This window comes from Vanessa cardui, chromosome 26 (assembly GCF_905220365.1).
Source record: "Vanessa cardui chromosome 26, ilVanCard2.1, whole genome shotgun sequence".
Taxonomy (NCBI): domain Eukaryota; kingdom Metazoa; phylum Arthropoda; class Insecta; order Lepidoptera; family Nymphalidae; genus Vanessa; species Vanessa cardui.
In genome coordinates, this window is record NC_061148.1 from 9,739,700 (window position 1) to 9,760,642 (window position 20,943).

At 33.4% G+C, this 20,943-nt stretch overlaps 1 protein-coding gene across 1 annotated transcript in view; it reads right to left on the reverse strand.

Moving 5' to 3' along the window:
• The window catches only part of LOC124540787, a 78,760-nt gene extending 60,276 nt beyond the window's left edge, over positions 1-18,484 (reverse strand). The window contains exons 1-2 of the mRNA XM_047118504.1: positions 18,426-18,484; positions 5,152-5,282 (exon numbers count right to left, since the gene is read on the reverse strand). Coding sequence (XP_046974460.1) covers positions 5,152-5,200 — 49 coding nt within the window. The 5' untranslated portion in view covers positions 5,201-5,282; positions 18,426-18,484. The remainder of the gene's footprint in view (positions 1-5,151; positions 5,283-18,425) is intronic.
• Between the last annotated feature and the right edge of the window lie 2,459 nt (positions 18,485-20,943).

The following is a 20,943-nucleotide window of genomic DNA, read 5'->3' on the forward strand; positions in this document are numbered from 1 at the left end:
CAATGAGATACTTATAAGGAAATTACCTCTTAAGGATAAATAACTTAAATACTGTTTACAGCAAATTAATATGACTCTTTACAGCACGTAATTTAAATTAATATTTATATTACTGATTTGAAATGCAGGGACACAGCGCATTGTATTGTCTAATGACAAAAAGTGTATGAACTTTGTCTATAATGACACATTCTGTAGTATTTAAAATATCATTTTATAGGTGATAAAAAAGCGTAAAGTTAATACCTGTTGACTATCAAGCAGGATATATTAATTTAAATAATTGCATTTAACTAACGTGACTTAGTATTTTTTTAATGTTGAAAAAAAGTAAGTACTGAGTTTCTTGCCGGTTCTTCTCGGTAGAAACTACTTTCCGAACCGGTGGTAGCTTGACTTGAAACGAAAAGTGCTTGTAAACAACAACAACAGCCTGTAAATTCCCACTGCTGGGCTAAAGGCCTCCTCTCCCTTTGAGGAGAAGGTTTGGAACATATTCCACCACGCTGTTCCAATGCGGATTGGTGGAATGCACATGTGGCAGAATTTCTATGAAATTTGTCACATGCAGGTTTCCTCACGATGTTTTCCTTCACCGCCGAGCACGAGATGAATTATAAAAACAAATTAAGCACATGAATCAGGTGCTTGCCTGGGTTTGAACCCGCAATCATCGGTTAAGATGCACGCGTTCTAACCACTGGGACATCTCGACTCTTATAAAAGCCTACTTGAAAAAATTTGATTTTGAGTATTGAAGCCGTACGCCACTATGAAAGAAAATCAGCGCCGAGTTTGTATGAGCCGGTTACGCATATCTTAAACAGATTTGCAACACATGTCCACTATATTGGCCATAATTTTAATCAAATAGGAGTCGCTGAAACATAAAGACTGCAAAGTAGTTCTCAAGAGTTCATTATGAGCATCATTATGTACAAGGTTTAATGTAAAACAACTGCTGTATATGTTTCCCTAAACATAAATTACTCATATTAATCACAAAACAAGAACCGTTTAAATATTAACTCACGCTAAAGTAATCCTAATTCCTTCGCTAATAAAACGAATATTGCGTGCGAGGATTTGCCTTTATACCCTTTCAGACAGAAATTATATCCATTGTTCTATTTGGGCTAATCTCGACTCCATTTATTCGAGCGATGTTACAATTCCCATATGTTTTGTTTTCCCCTAAAATTCTATTTGAATTAAATGCCCTAATCTGTTTATACGTACAGTAGTTAGTTAAGCTCGATAGCGGCTAATAAGAATAAATCTGCAACACGAGCACAGCCTGTGACAACAATTCCTCCAAAACCTTTTTTCTAAGGTATTTGCATGGACTTTTTTAAAGTATCCAGAGTCTAATAACAATCGTATGAGTTTGAAAAGTATCCGAATCTATAAGGCATATAAATGTTTTATTAGTGTGTTTTTAAAAGTTAAATATTTCTAGAAAAACGTTCTTTCAAATAAGTTGTACCTTATTCTTTTATCTTTAATTATAAATAAACAATAAATACCGATTTTCTAAAAATAAATCACCCCTTATTACATAATAATCAACTTCCTTTATGTGAACAAATATTTTTAACAACGAGGAAACGCAAATAAGGCAAGAAAGAAAAAAGGCATATTAAAATACCTTAATGATATACATACTCAGAGTAAACGTACCAGGCCAACAGAACGCCCGAGGCAGTGAATCCCGTATGGTAATTCTATACGAACGTTTTACAGCGCCTTGAACAAGTACTACTCACCCACTCGAGCTTTTACAGCACCCAGATAGATATGCGCTCCTTGTACATGCTATCTTGAATAGAAATTCTCTTCCCTTTTGAAATTTCATTATCTTTTTTTATAAATACCGAAAACGTTTTCTAATATGGCTCCACAGTAGCTTTTGTTTTCTGAACTAAATTTGTCAAACACGATCACGAATTATCAAAAAATAGTACTGCTATATTTTCTATAAAAAAAAAATTATGCTAATTCAAATATCAAAATGGTTGTATTTTATATAAATTTGTATCATCTTGAATTATTAGGGGTAATTATTAATTCTCTTGAACGGGCTGCATCGCTTTACCGATAAAAACAGTTGCAAAAGGCATTTCTAATTTGAAAGACACATCGACATCACGTGGTTATATGCAATTCTACGTGGTGAAATTACGTCCCCGTATAATATAATATATACATATATGTATATGTATATAGTTAGGCGATGTTATTACAAAATAAATTAATATTAATAAAAAATTTCAACGCAGAATATTTGTGCCCAGCTGCAAACACATCTATAAATTTGCAAATATTAATATCTCAATATATCTGCGATGCTTAAGAGTTATTACTTGCGCCACTGAGCACGTTTCCATTTTCCTCATGACAAGCAGAGCGATCGAAAAATAGGTCACATTATATAAGCGAACGCGACTAACTCCTCGAGAAAGATAAAATGCTTTTGCGTTTCACGCTCATTACATCGCAGAAGCAATAAATAAATTTGTATAGGAGTCATAAATATTATATGAGAAATCATTACATTCCTTAATCATAAAACTAGGAATTATATTGGAAAAATTCATAATGACGATAAAAACGCGTGGAATTAATACTTATTGACTTCCAGGCAGGATATATTACATGCATATATAACTGTAATTAACTGACATGACTGTTGTTTTCAAATGTTGAATAAGAGTAACTACTGAGTTTCCGATAGAATCTACTTTCCGACCGGTGGTAGTTTCACTTAAAATAGTTTTTAATTGACGGTCCAAAAGTGCTTGTAAGAGGCTACTTGAATAAAGTATATTTTGATTTTTGATTTTGAATGAAGAATAAAATTGTATAAATGAATTGATAAAAATAATGATGAGGTATTTGATGTAAATGACAATAACTTACGATTCTTTATTCTGAAAAGCGTAGAAATGATGTTTTTCCTTTTGCTTCAATTTGAGCTACTATGTAGCATGTAGCGTTATACTTTTGATACTAATAAAATATTCATTAGCCTTAGATAGTTGACTATGGTATGTGATAATAAATAATTACTAATATTTTATCTCTTCTATCCTCTTTGGTTTCTATTATTGAATCTCTTGTCCGAGAAACGCTTCTGGAATCGCTTCTCTCATGCAAGAGTAACACCTTTAAATGGATGTCAGTTGATTGAATCGGACGTCGCATTGACAGATTACTGCCGGGCGCCGGCTCCGCTACAGGAGGGTGGAAGAAGTTTCTAGAACAGATAACTTAGAATAATGAATTAGAAATGACATTAACACTCGTCCATTTTATGAATTTATCCTGCCTACGCGTCCTAGACCGGCAAAGATATTCTGGAAGAACTCTCTTGGTTACCCGTGAAATGTTGAAAACACTATGCTTGGTTTGGTGATATATTATATTAGACATAATAATGTCACTCTCTGACAATTTATAGTCGTGTTCCAAGTTTGTTCTAATAGTTACACCAACATACATACATATTTTCCTATAGCTACATCTTTTAAAAACCATTTTTAATGAATAAATGTAAGGTTATATTAATGTAATCAAACTCATCAGTTTTCAATTACTATGTCTATAAATAGTTTTTGATTGACAGACATTTTGAAGTTTTGTACATTCTTTAGCGGTGACTGCAACCTGTAAAGTGTTTAGCAATAGTCTGTTCATCGCAAAATAATAGATATATATATAAATAACATAAAAATATAGATAAATAACAACAGATCGATGTCGACGCCTTTAAAAGGTCAGGTCCGTCCACTGCGCCACTTATTCTGAGTGACAATCGTCACCAGTCAGGGTGGGAAAACCAGCGGAAAATACAAGAAATAAATGATAACGTTTTGAACGTTAAAATCATTTTATTGCTTTGGTTCATTTCGATTATATTTTTTATACTCAATGAGAAGGTGAAAATGTGTATTCTTCGGGCGCACTTTGGTCCCGGAAATTCGTGATCGTCCATTGATATACGCTGTGAGGAGTATAAATAAATTCGTGTATCATGAAGGCGCCGCTGAGCATGAGATCTAAGATAATAAACAAGTCCGTTATGCCCGTAATTACTCTGACTCAGCACTCACTCGGTAACACAGCAATACAAAGTACTGCGGGCTACAGAGGTGGTGTTCCCTACGCCCACGTTCGCCCTGCACTTGACTCTACTGTAACAACGACAATGCAACATGTTTTTCACGCACTTTTTATTGCGTCCATAAATTCAAATCATTAATAAACAACACATTAATAAAAAAAGCATATTGTTTAATCAACACTAGATTATATTACAGAGATGATAAAACCGTAGATCTAAGACTTGTTGATTTCCAGGTAGTATTTGTTAGTCACAACTTTGTATTTTAAATGTTGAGAAAAGTTTTATGCCGGTTCTTAGTTATATGAACACTCCGAACCGGTGGTAGGTTTGCTTCAGAAATGACGATTGCCATGGCCAAGCAATGAAGGTGCTTGTAAAAGCCTACTGGAATAAAGTTTGGATATTTTGCTTACTAGAGGGCTTAACTCCGTATTGTTTCTATCTCTAACGCAAGTCCTAAAATCGGAATTGCTGTTATGTTGTACCGAAAATTTCTCTGGTTCTTGGTTCACTCGCTGTCACTTCAGACAGTCACGGCGACACTATTTCTCAGTAACAATGCGTTCGCAGCAATATACTCTCAGTGCAGAAATTATTCAGTTGCGGAAAACATGTCTCCGAGTACTTCGACTCAACAAATAAATCTTCGGTTTAAAATATTGTACAATCTATTTACTTCTGAATGAAAAGAAACACAACGATAGCAGTCTTGGTCCGATTCCGTTGCAATACGAATTGCAAGCTTATATTTCTCATTCATTTAATTCTGCCATCGATCCTATAAAAACTATCAATATATTGCCGATTGAAGCTATAGTCTGTTCCAATGGCAGGTGGCTCCGCAGCCTGAATGTTTTAATATTCCCGTTCATGCCATTAGAATTAAAAAAATAATCGACAACATAATTAGAATTCTAATATATAACTAGTTTCAAGGTCAACGACCTCATAAAACAAAATGATGAATAAACATAACAATTTTTTAAAGACATCTTTGATTTAATAAATACTTTACTATAACTTACCAATAAGAATGGTGCAATAGAGCGTGGTTAGAAGAGCGCGGCGCGTCATCGTGCGCGCGGGAGGGGGACGGGGAGAGTGCGAGCGAGACGGAGCGATGCACCGCGCGCGCTCATCTCCACGGACGCTGCATCTGTCAACGTGTTACGTCGTCAATACGCTGCTGTGTAACTGCGCCGCACGGCATCAGCTGGATCGACGGCACATTTGTACTGTGGTGGACTTCGGAGTCTTAGATGAGTTTAGCGTTTTCTCTTAAAAATATCTGCATTGTGGAAAATGTGTCTCTGGGTTTTTTACACTAGTTCACAAACAAGCACCTATATCACGAAGAATATTATGAAAAAATCTATCAAAGTATAAATAACAGTTTCAATAGTACTACTACAACATTAGAAGTGAAAATACGCCGAGGAAAATGCATCAAAAAAAATACTGCTCGGACTGCTCCAAATATTTCAGATTTAAGTTTGTTATGCATATGACAATTTTGCACTAAATCGTCAATAATTTATGACTTATAAATAAAAAATAAAAAGTTGCTCCACTTAATTCGGTAGAAGGTTATGATACTTTTTCGACAGCGACGTATACACATAACAGAATAATAAAATAATCCAACACATGCGGGTTTTCTCACGATGTTGTCTTCAAATGAGAAAGCGTTTTAATTCAGAAATAATTATGAAAAATATTTGTAACTTGAAAAAACTGTCCCGCTTGTCCATCATGAGCATCTGCTAAGGGTGACGTATGTTCTGACGTGCCATCTCCTTATATAAAATGATTATTTTATTATAAAGCCGGGTTGAGCCTAAAATCTGAACTTCGATTCAACAAAACATTTTTTATGGTATAGGTTGGCGGACGAGCATATGAGCCATCTGATGGTAAGTGGTCACCATCACCCATAGACAATGAGCTGTAAGAAATATTAATTATTCTTTACATCGTCAATGTGCCACTAAACTTGGGAACTAAGATGTTATGTCCCTTGTGCCTGTAGTTACACTGGCTCACTCACCCTTCAAACCGGAACACAACAATACTGAGTACTGTTAGTTGGCGGAAGAATAAATGATGAGTGGCTGGTACCTACCCAGACGTGCTAGCACAAAGCCCTACCACCAAGTATTTTTTTCAAATCGTAAACATTACATCGAACCCAAAACAATCCTAGACAATCTCAGGCCACAGCGACTTTTCAGCTATATTTCAGATACGATCCTAACGACGCGTCGACCTTGACTATACGACTTGTGACCACCCAACATCAAGGATTCTCCGTCATTTCGTCGAACAATTGTCAAACAGGCTCGGCCCGTTCATTACGTTCAAAAAGGTACAGTTTGGCGCCCTGTTATCGTCTTTCACCAAAAGGCATAAAATGCCATCCGACTCATCCTGATAGTGTTACCATTTCAAGACAATTTTCATCATCACCGCATAGTATCAAACAAAGCCGGTCTCCGAAGTCTTTTCGCTCAGATCTGATAAACTGCGGGTGTGCGAAACGATTTGAATGCGGGTTCTCATCAATAAGCAGATTGATTCAATAGGAAAGCTTATGAAGATTTTACTATTTAACTCGACTGCTTAGACTCAGTAAATCTTATGGAGCAATGTCGTACACATTTCTAAAAGAGGATGCGTCAAAAATGCTTCTGTTGCCAAATTTAAAAAAAATGTTAAGGTACGCTTGATATTATAAAATTAGTGAGTTCATGATTGATGATGGGAATGAGATGATCGTCTCTATTTCTTCTCTGACTATTTCTATTCATATTTAGTATGTGTATTGAATAAATTTGACGAAAAAGAAGCCGCTGAATTTCTTTAGCCGATTCTTCTCAGGTATATTTTTCAGGTCAAGTTGGTTCGTTTTCCGAACCGGCGATACTGTTTAATTTGACTACTAATAGGTAAGTGTAAAGCTCTCATATTTAATAAAGGAATTGAGTTTGAGTATGTTCATAAATACGTTGAGTAGGAGAAAAAAGCAAAATTTTTTCTTTAAAATAAATGAAGCATTACACTTGTTATTTAATCTTATACTATGTAGACCCTTTTCGCACCCGTCCCGCCACGGGTAGCTCGTTGTTGTCTGAATAAATTTGATATTTCACAAACTGAAAATTGTTTCAATCGTTTTTTCCATTAACAAATGTTACGCAAGAATAATACGAAGTTATACCGAAGAGATAATAAACTTCTGTCCAAAATCAACAAACAACAGCAATAAGAAACAAAGAGAAATTGCGATTCTACGCAATTAAGTTAATAAAATTTATTTATATTATTAATCTATTTTTGATGTTCCGAAAATTTGTTCCATATATATATTGAAAGGGCCCAGCTCCGCAAATCGGCACTTCTATATGTTTTCAACAAAAACAACAAAAAAATCGTTAACACTGCTTCGTGTAATCGTATTTCTTATGAAACAAAACTTGGAGATATTGCGGGACACGTCAGAAAGAAGAGACAAATTGCTAACAATAAAACTAGTACTTTTCATTTTAAGCCTTATCCTTTTACTGTAAATGTCATTTTTACTTATCAACGTTACATTTCATTGGAAATTCAATTTTCTACTCACAGCATTAGAGCTGCTTTTCATTTGAATCTTCCTCGAATACGCCAAGCGGATAGACGTGATCAGGTAATACCAATGGATTTTAAGTTTTATTATATTAATATAGGGTGTATATTTGTTCGACAAGTGACGTTCTGAGTTAGGAAGTGTGGAAGGAAGCGTTTAGAGTGCTTCCTGAGAAAGTCGAGAACTTTCTATTGAATATGTGTAGAATATTAATAGTAAAACTTTATTTTATATTTTCTGTCCTTCCGGCGAGTTTAGCCGCCAGATGGCTTGCAATGTCTTTTATAATTATAATTAGACAACGTTTTGCAAACAGACTAACTGACTGACTCTGGTAAGGACTCCAGTTCAATTCTTAGAAGCAATTAATGATTGTGAATACTATTAGGTATTAACGCAGGAGTAGGTACTTAAATTTTGGACCAATGAAATCACGAGCGTAGCGTACATGAAAATCTCAGAAGAATCTCAGTGTCCAAAAGAACAGATTGTCATATGCTTATTAGTTCTCACCGATCGTTTAAGATACCACATTTTACTCACACACACAACGGTAGCTGACCACAAGATTCAAGACATCGAAATAAGCTAAGGAAATCCTACTATTGGCCTTCCTCTCAAAGATAAGGTTTTTCAGCTAATTCCACCACATTGCTTCAAAGTGAATTGGATACAAAATGTGCGGTAGAATTTCAAGTGACATGATAGTTTATGCCTCAATGTTGAGTGCCGATAGCGAGATTAATTACAATCACATAATTAAGCAAGAACTAATCTCAGCGATGCCTTGCCTACCGGGTGTGAAGCCGCTGTCTTTGATTTAAATTCACCGCACATGTTCTACAATAAGCTGATAACATAGTTGAGGGGTAACATATACTTAACGGTAGTCGTAGAAGTAAGTTAGAATTCAAATTAGGTACATTGACATGTACGAGTTACGCAATGCAAAACTACGAATCAAGCTTAACAAAATAATATATAAATTGTTTTAAAATGATCGCAGCGTCCTTTGAAATTGTCCGCTCGAAATGTACTTTTAAGTATAAAATGAATCTTAATGTATTGCATTTCGGTCAAAATTACTTTGAAACAATTTTCATCTCTAAATTCCCTCATTTATGTAAAATGGAGCTTTCAACAAAGCGTTAAGGTCGTAATTCCCTTGCACAAAATAGTTCTTATATAGTTTGCCGATTTAAATATTACCGCTATTTAAAATTAGCTCTTGTGACCACGGTATATGATTCCTTTTCCCTCGAATGCGACGCCCCTCAGCTATCATTACAATCATTCAACGTGTTACAATAAATCAAGGTTTGATTAAAGAGTGCTTCAACACGTGGGGGAGACATGATTGCTCGGACACGCGGCTCTGTTTGTTCAGACAACTTTATAAAGCAGTTTTATAGAAGCCGCTATTTATCTAATTTAGTCGGTATTTAAGGGTCCTGCGTGTCAAATAATGCAGCCACCCAGTTCTTGGTAAATGGTTTTCAACGTGAACAAGGAAATAGAGATTCTTCTCGTAACTTAATTCCTGCCAATCTGTTCTCCAAAAGGGAAGGTAGGAACTTTTTCGAAGAAGCAAATGTGCCAATTTTATTCGGTATTTGGCAAGTTTCACACAACATTTCTCCATGGCTGAGGGCAATAAATATAGGTAACTCAAATACGACCCATGGAATTTCAAAGAAACTTCTTCGAAATTTAACTTCGGTTAACATTAAAGCGGAAAGCTCATCTATTGATAATTTATTTTTGCGTAGGCCGTGTTATCGAAAAACATGTAAAGACATTAGGTTTCTTTTTTTTTTTTTACTTGGTATCCGTTTATCTCAAACATCTAATCATCTTATACATCATCATCATCTTATAATGAGTTCTTATTTGGGTTGCTTAGTTCTAGAGGGATAACCAAATGCAGTATTCACACTTCTTAAATAAATAGACCCTAATATAACAGACAAATAAATAATTACAAAATAAATGAGACATTTGTACTAATTACTATAAGAACATGTTGTAATAAAAGCAATTCGCCATTTGTGATCTGAAAATATATAATTAACCTTACTTGAATAGTGATAAATTAATTTATAAATATATCGGAAATTAAATTTATTGGACGTAGACGTATATTTTATTATACTCAAGAAATTATTTATTTATTGACATGTACTCCTCCAAAATTACATTAGAATGAGATTTGTCATCATAGAAACTGGTTTTTGTTTTGTTTTTCTCGTAAATTACTAAACAGCATAATTTAAATAATTTCAAGTAAATAGTTCAATAACAAGCTCTGATATCTACGAAGGTACGGTTTTAAATTAACATTCTTTACTATTCCCGATCCGGAATTGATGTTATGATATTTAATCAGATCGCCTACTTGCCCAGATAAACCTTTTATACGGATACGATAGCGGTAAGAATAGATCTTTAATATATTATGTTTGGAGCAACCTTTACGTGCAAGAAATGGCAAGTGAGGTGCTGGAAAAACCAATAATAGAGTATTGATACAGACAGCAGATCACCTAGCACGTGTACCTTATTAGGTTACTGTGTTGAAAATACTGTCAAGATGGATCCAACGTGGAAAATATTTGAAATAAGAAGGTCAGAATATTTTTGAACAATCACTGGAAAATACACATTGTTACGAAGGAAGTTAGTCATGAACTAATGGACCTTATATAGTCATCAGTCAACCTACAATCATCATCATGGAATATTAATAGTTTACAGATCTTACGCGAAAGTAATGTAATTTTGATGACATAAAATTGTAAGCATCACGATTTTATATAAAACAGTCAATGATCAAGTAAATAAATTAACTTTCAGAGTTGGTAGAACTTTATCGTGAATTACTTTAAATTATTTCGTAATATTTTAATTTTTGAAGTAAATTAAATGGAAAAATGGTGTTCAATATCGTGAAAGATTCTCCACGAGTAAAATTTCCCACTCTCAATTTACGATGAAATTCATTCGAACAATTATATTATTCATTAAATGTGTTGCATTCAACAATAGTTAAATGGGAAAGCAAGAAATAAAAAATTCACCATCGCGCTGGAACATTAATTATTCACTAACTATTTATAATTTAAACTTCATTCCGATATAAAATATTTCATCGTTGTACATATGTACGAATATAATGGCTAATGATTGAATGTGACCACAATTACGTAGCCGGTAAATAAATAATTTCGAGCGATTTAATCACAACAATTATTTTAAATAAAAGTACATAGATTTATTAGTTTAAATGATATTGCATATTAACCGATGAAACGATATTCGCTCCAAATATTATATAAGCTTCATTATGCAGAATATTCAGTTGAATTGGCAATGAGAGTCAAGTCGAAATGTAGTCATTTTATATTCTCAAATTGAGAAAATACATTTGTTTACGTCGCTTTAGTAACGTCTAACCAAACTTTAAGCTGTCATAAAAATGACTATCAGTTACTGCAATATAAGTATTGGTTTATTAAACTTTAACATGTGGATATAACTCAATTGTAGTTGCAATTATTTCAAAATAAAAATAAACAGACCGCAAGTATGAACTTGTCTTTTCATAAACATTTAATACCAAGTAAATTTAGCCTCCAGTACACGCGGCCAGCGTGCCCGGTCAACGTCGGGCTACTGTTCTAGTCACGATACTCGTAAAAGCAATGCTTACACGTCATCGTAAATTTTATCAAAAGTAACATTTTAATTAATGAAATAGGGGTTCAAGTATTTTTTCCAACCTTTACATTTTCTTTAGAAGCCCTGATGATAGTATAAGATGAAAAAGTAACAGAAAACGCTGATCAGGACAATCTAACCGCAAGAGGCAGATAAAATTAACTGGACGAAGGTTACGAGATCTCGAGGGAGAGTGAATAATGAACCGCCGGTCCCCGAGGCGTTTCCGTGGAAGCTGCAATTTCAACTTATGTTCTAGATTTTTTATCTCCGACATAAAAAATCCCAACACGCAAAACTCCGAAGCTATATTTAAAAAAAAGGAAAGTTGCATTTTAATTTTGCTTAAAATTGTAGTTTTTAAAAAAGCTTTTCCATGGGGTGGCGTTATTTACAATTCAATAATCGAACATGAAACGAAGCTTTAATGCCAGATTTCAGAATCAGCGGCAGAATGGTAAAAACAGCGGATTTTCAACCGACTTCAAAAAGGAGGAGGTTATCAATTCGTCTGTATATATATATATATATATATATTTTTTTTTTTTTTTTTATGTTTGTTACCTCATAACTTTTTACTGGGTGGACCGATTTTGATAATTTATTTTTTTTGTTTGAAAGGTAGTGCTTCCCGTGGGGTCCCATTTTTTTTTTTTTCCGATGATGGTATCCGTATGAAAACGACATAAGTCTTAATCTATATCACTAAATTAAAACAAATAAAAATGCACTGAAAAGTAATAATAATAATAATTGCATATTTAACATATTTTTGAGAGTCCTCCTAGGTAAAACGAAATGAAAAATATTAGACTACTTAAAAGTCGATTTACGATTATATAATGTAGTTATAATTATTGCTATATTTGGAGTCGGTGTTAGCCAACCCTATACTATATCTATCAAAAAACAATACAAGAATACTTTAAGAAATATGTTTCTTACAAATTACCTTTTATACGATATTATACTGGGTCAATCAATTTTTTCTTTTGATTGTTGAAGCGTGTGCCCGTGGCCGACACCGGCTCCAAATATAACAATAACTATAACTACGTTATATAATCGTAAATCGACTTTTAAGTAGTCTAATATTTTTCATTTCGTTTTACCTAGGAGGACTCTCAAAAATATGTTAAATATGCAATTATTATTATTATTACTTTTCAGTGCATTTTTATTTGTTTTAATATTTTGTTTGAAGTCGGTTTTTCTTTTTGTTAAAATTTTATTTATACTCGTTCTATACGAAAGTTATAACAACGAATGTACATAGTTAGCAATTTGGTTGTCTTTAGACATCTTCGATCTTGTACCACTTGTAAGCGGAGATTCGGAGCGGTTCACCGGATTGTGTGGACATTTTTTGATCATTATCTTCAGGCTCGCTTTCATAATTACACTCGACTGTGTACTGTGCTATTTTACATAATTAAGTGTTAGCGTGTTAGTACATTAAAATTGTTCGTTTTTGCTGCTTGGCACAGTTTAAGTTAAGGTTTTGAGCTTATTCCTCTTCGCCTCTCCGGTACACGTGATGGTCACACATGGAACATAATATCACCAAAAACGTAAGGACTTCCTAACGATGGTTTCAATTATCGCTTTTCTCGCGTTGACCTGCATTTGACCAAATACTTTATATTAAGTTATTTATATTCTGTATAGACCATATCTTTCCATATATTTGAAGTAGCTATGAACGTACTAGTGTGGGACACGGCGTTAGAAAATTTCTCAAATACAGCAAACTCGAATCTAGCAACGATGATGATAACTTTTAATTATTATTCAAAGAACATTTTATAAATAACACATCAGTAACAATTTCAGATAACAATATATGAATGTCTTTAAAAGAACTAACAACTGGCGCTCTATCAAATCAGTAACAGGCAAAGGTTGATACACTTCGAAAACATGCTTTTGAAATTTTTACATAATTAACTCTTTTTATATAAAATAATAATACAAGTACTGGAAAACTGACATTCAGTTTTCCCTCCACGTAATAATGTTACTACGATTTCTATGTAGTTGTGAGTTTATATGATGATTTCTGTTAAATCTTTTGACGATAAGATTCTAATGTGTGTTAGTCGCTTAGCGATAAATACTTAACACTGCCATTGATAAAGACTTATGTAAGAGTCTTTGTAGTCTAGCAGCTATCTCATGAGGTTGCAAATACTAAGATTCCGGCTTCGAATGCCGCTCAGGCCAATAATAAGTTTTGATTTTGTTTTGTAAAATATGTCTGATCTATTGGAGAATAATAAGATTACGGAATACGGAATGTATAAATAAAATTTTAACAAAAAGAAAAACCGACTTCAAACAAAACACTATTTTAAAACAAATGAATATGCACGAAAAAGTATTAAAAATAATTGCGTATTCAACATATTTTTTAGAGTCTTCCTAAGTTAAATGAAATGAAAAATATTAGACTACTTAAAAGTCGATTAACGATTATATCATGTAGTTATAGTTATTGGTATATTTGGAGCCGGTGTCAGCCAATAAAACCCTACAGTATATCTATCAAAAATTAAAATTAAAAATTAAATAAAAAAAATGGGAACCCACGGGAAGCACTACCTTTCAAACAAAAAAAAATTATCAAAATCGGTCCACCCAGTGAAAAGTTATGAGGTAACAAACATAAAAAAAAAAAAAAAATACAGACGAATTGATAACCTCCTCCTTTTGGAAGTCGGTTGAAAAGAAACATTTTCAAATCTTACAAATGCTAAATTTCAAGTAAAAGAACATTCTAATATATAATACTCACACCCGTGAACAAATAATTTATGCGACTTTTCATAATTAAAATATAAAAAATCGACATCAATTGTAATGTTGAAAGGAATGCTGTGGGTTTAATTTAAATTTCATAAAATTAGTTTTGCACATAAAAATCTACTTCTAAAACTGATCTCCCATACAGCTTACATAGACGGGTACACTGCCGTTCTGTAGTTTTGTCGTATTGCCTTCAGCAGCGTCACCTCAAAGGAAACTCACGAGTCGTAACGATCGTTTCTTTAATTAACTTAACGACTACTGTTGGTGATACTCGGTAGAATCTACTTTCCGAACCGGTGGTAGCTTCACTTAATATATTTGTTAAATGACGATTCAAAGGTGTTTGTAAACGACTACTTGAATAAAGTATATTTTGATTTTGAAGAAAGCTTAACACAATCTGTTTACTTTTTAGTGATAAGTCACATTTAGGATATCATATAATAATTATTATATGGAATTATTTCTCAGAATGTACATACGTGTACTCTCGGCACTCGCATCCTACTTAATTTCTGAGGTGGTTATTTCAGAACCAGTTGTAGATTTTTCACTTTCAATAAGCAAATGTAATGCTTACTAATAAAGACTAAGTTAGACTCCATTCACTTTCAGACCTTAGTGAACATTATAATATTTCCATCTGATTTTTCAATTTCAATATGACGATTATTGCTTTGTCGGCGTCAACAATATTAAAAGGAAGAATATTACGAGGAGCATGAAAGTTATCAAGACAATGTCATAGAATATTCGCAATTTCGTCTCCGCAGATTGTCAGCTGTTTCGGGCGACAAACGGCTTGGGAAAAATTTACGCAATAACAAGTTGCGGAGAGGAATTGCTGCTCGGAATTTTATTATTCCTTTAATTTTGTGTTGCAAACGTCGTAGCGACGCCTTAACGTCCCAAACGTCAGATTGAAAATATCCATTTAATCTCGATGGAATTGAATACTTGTTTAGTGACACAGAGGGAAAATGATTCAGATAACAAACATTATGATAATGATAAATAATCATTGTTTTTTAAACCAAATTTTTATTACCTATTATTACAGTAATTATATTGATTTATAATTGCGCTTTTAGAGATTTTCTTCTTCGTTTTGAATTGCAAATGATATCGATAATATTTTCGTATATCGAATCAATCAAATCGATTCTGGTTGGTTTGATATAAATCTCTTGAACTTTCTAGAAAATTCAGAAGCTATTATTAATATATAATTTATGATTTTATTTTAATCTCGTTAAATTATGACGAGACGTTTCTCTACGCTTTTTCATTTTAGAAACTACTTTGATCAGATGAATTGAAGATTGTTATAATTTAATAACATTTTTATCTCGTTGATTTCTTGCTCAGACAAAATAAAAGTGTTTCGAGAAAATGTAGAAATAAAATGTAAAATGGTAATTTAAACCAGTTTAGAAAAAATCCCTGATTTGTATTCAAATTTGACTACATAATATTACAGTGAAAAAATCGATATGAAATGGTCGATATAAGAAGATTTGGTGACCTCATCCAGATCTGAGGTCGGTTATAAGTTATTCCATAGTAACCGTCAATGTTCATAACAAATTTGCTAGCTGACTCTTGGATAAATTCTTTTCACGATGCGTTATGGACCGCAGGAACTTAAGTGACGCAACCAATGTTCCATTGCAGACTCTTATTTATAACTTTTAGATTCTCAAGTCTAGTTTCCTTCTCAAATAATAAATTCACGTAAATATTAAGCCACTTGAAATTCCAACATAATTCTAAGCATAGCCGTAGCGAAGTATATTCAATTTATCGAAGTTGCGATTTTAATCTGAAACGTATGTTTAACCTTCTCCGAATTGAGCCGAGTCTGTTCGATAATATATTTAATAATCTCTCCAAGGAAATCACCAAACCGTTATATACCCTTGACAAAATCGTCTAGAAAACCTTCTCTGTAATCCGATAAAAATAATCCGACGACATCGATTACCGAACTATCCCTGTAAGAACTCATAATACAATTCAGTCACGGACTCGTCTTCAAGGACTGTCTAATTTATTACTGGAGTGGATCTCGAGGCCCGAGCGGTATATTCAGTTTGATTTTACTTTCCTAATTTTTGGGCGGTAATCCGAACGAAATATCATTAGAAATATGTATGAGGATTATGAAAACGTTACCACGAGTCCTTGAAATGTTAAGAAAAATAATCGCAGCAGGAGATAATAAAATAATTTGATTGAAATCACTTAGTTTAGAGATTTGATTCTGGCCAGTAAGAATCATGTTAGAAAAACAAGAAATGTTAGCTGTCAAAAAGGATATGACACGTGTCGCGGCTTATAAAATATTGTAAAAATTAATACACGAATTCAGCTATAGATTTCTTGTATTAATTCGTGGATATGTATGTGCGATCTTGCCCGCTTCATATATGCATTTATATACATGTGTAAAATGGGATTGTCTCTACCATGAAATCCATGAAAATCAATCAACACTCCTTGTGCGATCTTCAACTGTCGAACCGGCGGCTTCACTTAATATATTTTCGTAAAATTACGATGAAAAGTGCTTCTATATTTTGTCTACTTGAATGAGGGATATTTTAATTGTTATTGAAAAATATAACCAATGATCGTCTTAAAACAATTTCTATGTCACGACCTTAAAGGTACCTAGACGCTAAAGAAATACGTTAGTGTTGAAACTCGACGGTCTGAGGGAATTAAGCGGATTTACCAGACGAGTCCTATATTAGAAATGAATAAGTTGATTGGAGATTGGCGATAACTGAGACTTGGCGTCCTTTCATGTTGGTCTGCCGTATGAGTTGGCTTAGCAACACAATGATTATCATATTGTCGTTCAAGATATGATAATAACATAAACGTAGATACAATAGTAAATGTCTAAAATATTTTATGCAATCGCGCTTCAAAAAAGCAGTATTTCAAAATGCGTTTCCAACTGAAGAATCTCAGAAAGTTATCAATCCTTTTTGATGTATTTTTGTATGTATTTATTTAGGACAGCATATTATAAAAAAAATGTTTTCTGCCTGTAGGCGAAAAATATATTTTTACATAATAATAATATAATGTTTATTTTATACATTTTGAATAATAATCAGTGTTTCTGTTCAGTCGGTGCACGACCGGTTCGGGCACATCGCAATGTGTTAGTTCCGGTTTGAAGGACAAGTGAACCGGCGAAATTACTGAGACAACATAATTAACATACTGGCCCTTAATGTGGTGTAGTTAGTTCGGTATGAATTACAGCCTGTATTTAATTTAATATAAACATTGGCTGGACCCGCTTCAGTCTTGAAATGTTTGAATTATCCGCTATGAATTATGTGCCGATATCAGCAATGGTTGTGTATGTAATAACAATATATCCATACAAAGTATATGATAGATGATAGTTTCAATTTAAAAAATAAGAAAAAATTAAATGAATACATAAGTAAATGTTTAAGTTAAATGTATCAAAACAACAACAAACATACAAAAGCTAGCCTTGTTAGGCTAAAGTGTTCACAAAATACCTATTCAAATAATATACTATATGCGAATTCGAATAAATAAAGTAAATACCCAAATTACTGGCAGTGGTTTTAGCTAGATTGAGCTTGACAAAAATAATATTTATAATCAATTAATTTTTAAGCCCGGTGATTGCTATGTACTTCTACTCTTTCAAATTAAAGCAAATATTAGATTTACCGGCAACAATAAATTGTGTTTATATCACTAAAACACCATTATACGGCTCGTTTATTTTGTTTATGTCATGAAACTTTTATATATTTTATATAAAAGTTACCTACATAGAAAAAATTGAATTTTTATGTAACAACACTAAACAACCTTCGTAAATAAACACTGTTGTTTGATGTAAAATCCAGCAACACAATGCATTGTAAAAGATACTTCGTATGTTATGAAATTTATTTTGACGGTATATTAGCAAAGTTTCTAATGAAACTTTATCACTGCGATGAGTATTATTAAAGAATGACAACAAACAACAGAGCGTGAAAAATAATGAAATGAACATTAAAATAAATAATACAATGTATGAAATAAAACACATTTAATTTTAACAACGAACAACATTCATAGTTAGTATTCACAACAACATCTTACCGCGATACGAGGAATATGAGCACACACTAGACACGACTGCGCGCTACGACGGTCGCGCCACCACTGTCACGGTCCCCGCCCCGACGCGTGCCCTCGGGAGGGGGTCCGGGAGACGCTGCGGGACGATCAGGAGACGATATTTCGTATCTGTGCGCTACGTAGATACTTTTAAGAAGTTGTCTGCCCAAACACACACTCTGTCTGTTTAACATGGGCAAACAGGACATGCAGCTTAACTATTAAAACTGGTAGGTAGATTGTGCTAAAAATCTAAATGTGATTAGTACTTATTAATGATTTTGAATTGTCGTGTTGCAGAATTCAATTATAAATCTACCCTCGTTTCGTAGCGTAGAGACTAATTAGCTAAGATGTTAGAATCGTATACCGTTATATTCTTTATTGCAATAGATAGTAATGATATTTCGAAAAGATTAAAATGACTGCATTTGAAAATAGAACACGTATAATCGTAATAATAAAATATTTTAAATTTACGAAAAACGTCAAAAGTAAAAGCACACTAGCCCAGATGTTGCCCATCATACAAATAGTTAAGGATGCATCATTAAGTATGCATGGATGGATACCATTTTCTGCTGATAGTAATTATTAAAGAAATTAATATTTTTTTTTAACTTTTTACGCAATAAGAAAAATAGGCTCTTCAAAATAAAAAGGGATATTTTGTTTCTTAAATGAGTCGATATTATTATCAATACTAATATATAGCGCTGTTTGAAATAACTTAAAGGTTCATTAAACATTCACTTTGATACTGTTGAATATTTTTGTCTTAGTCATAAAAAATAATGTAAACCTATATGTTACAGTTGTAACGAGATCTAATTATTTTTTGTTGGTATGCTTTTCATGAAACAGCTATCTACTACAATTCGATGCGCTCTCGATGCGTTTTGTATGAAACTAGCGCAAGGTACTTTATTTTAATGCAAATACAATAATAAATATGACATTAACTATTTTAATAAAAATATTTTAAAACTAGTTTTGCGCTAACAACTTTTGCTGTTTCAATAATCATTCGTTTTTATTGCACAAATAACATCTATTCCTTAAATTATTATTCAAATTTCAATTATAATACAGGGCTACTACCTACCTACCTAAAACTACGAATCTTCTTTTTAATTTACATACATAATAATTAAATTAAAAACAAAATGCCTGAATTTCTTAATTTAATATAGCCTTTATAATTTTCTCAACGTTCAATGTACAAAACATCTCATGAGCACTTTTATTTCAATAAGAATACTTGATCTACATACGATATGAACAGTACAAGTACATATATAAAGAATTGCTCGCAAACGCGAGTCACTAGTCGTCGAGTAGTCGTGTCGTGACCATGTCGTCCCGCGTGCTGTCGTGGCTCCCGCACTTCGCTCTCTTGCTGCCGGTCCTGTTGATGGTAAATATAAAATCGTTTATCCTTCCATCTCCATATTTATTACTGTCGTATGAGTGGCTTCGAGGAACACGCACTGCGAGCTATTGGACGCCGATATGTTTTAATAAAAACTATGCTGTACATATATATGCCTTCAAATCTAATGAAATGATGATGATGGTGAAGACTTTTCGACTGATTGTTGCACAGCTGTTTCGAAGGGGACCTATCTCACAGCCGAGTATATATCAGGGTGCATAATTATGAGCAAAGAAAACGACCCTCTTTTCAATGCCCATTGGCAATCAGTCACAAGCCGATTGAGAGAGGCGCCACCAGTTTCCAAAACACCATCGCTAGAAAACTCTTTCTACTTTCTCCAACATTATGACATTTATATACGAATGTCAAGTTTAATCATAGTGAATGTGTCGTGCACGTTATTATAATATGTATATGATTTGATGAAATGATAATGATTAACAATTTCTTTAATTTCAGCTATGTTCCTGCGTAAGCGGTCAAACGTAAGTGTTTTTGCGATATCGTTTAATAAACTTAATATAATTTGAGCCGTGAGAAGGTGTATGAATTACTATGAATAGACTGGCACATAGGTGTCGTGCAAAGGCTTCCTTTTCGAGAAGATAGTTTTTCTTTGCTCAGCGCGTGGAACATTTAACTAATTCTCAAATATGATGAAAGTGAAAATTAACCAAACAAGATTTTCATAATTATTCAGATACAATAATATCAAGCAAAGATCCAAGAGAGCCCATAGATATTGGCAAACATTGGGTAAATATGAAGGAAACTTGGAAACATTTAATTTGGTTTATATTCCCAATAGCTCACCCTAGGAAAATAAAACGCCCAGAGATCATTTTAGCTCGAAGTCTCGATAAGATCGCGCTACTATAGGCATTTGTTTAGGTTATTTATTTAAATCTAACCAGGGTTGTATATATCGCCAGTCCAGCGCGGTGCTATTGATGCGTTTTAACAAAACGACAAAAGCCTAATACGTATTGTCTATGTCCAGTAACGGCACGTCGATCCTGGCAGCTCTCTTCATCAACAAGATCGAGAGGTGCATAGACAAGC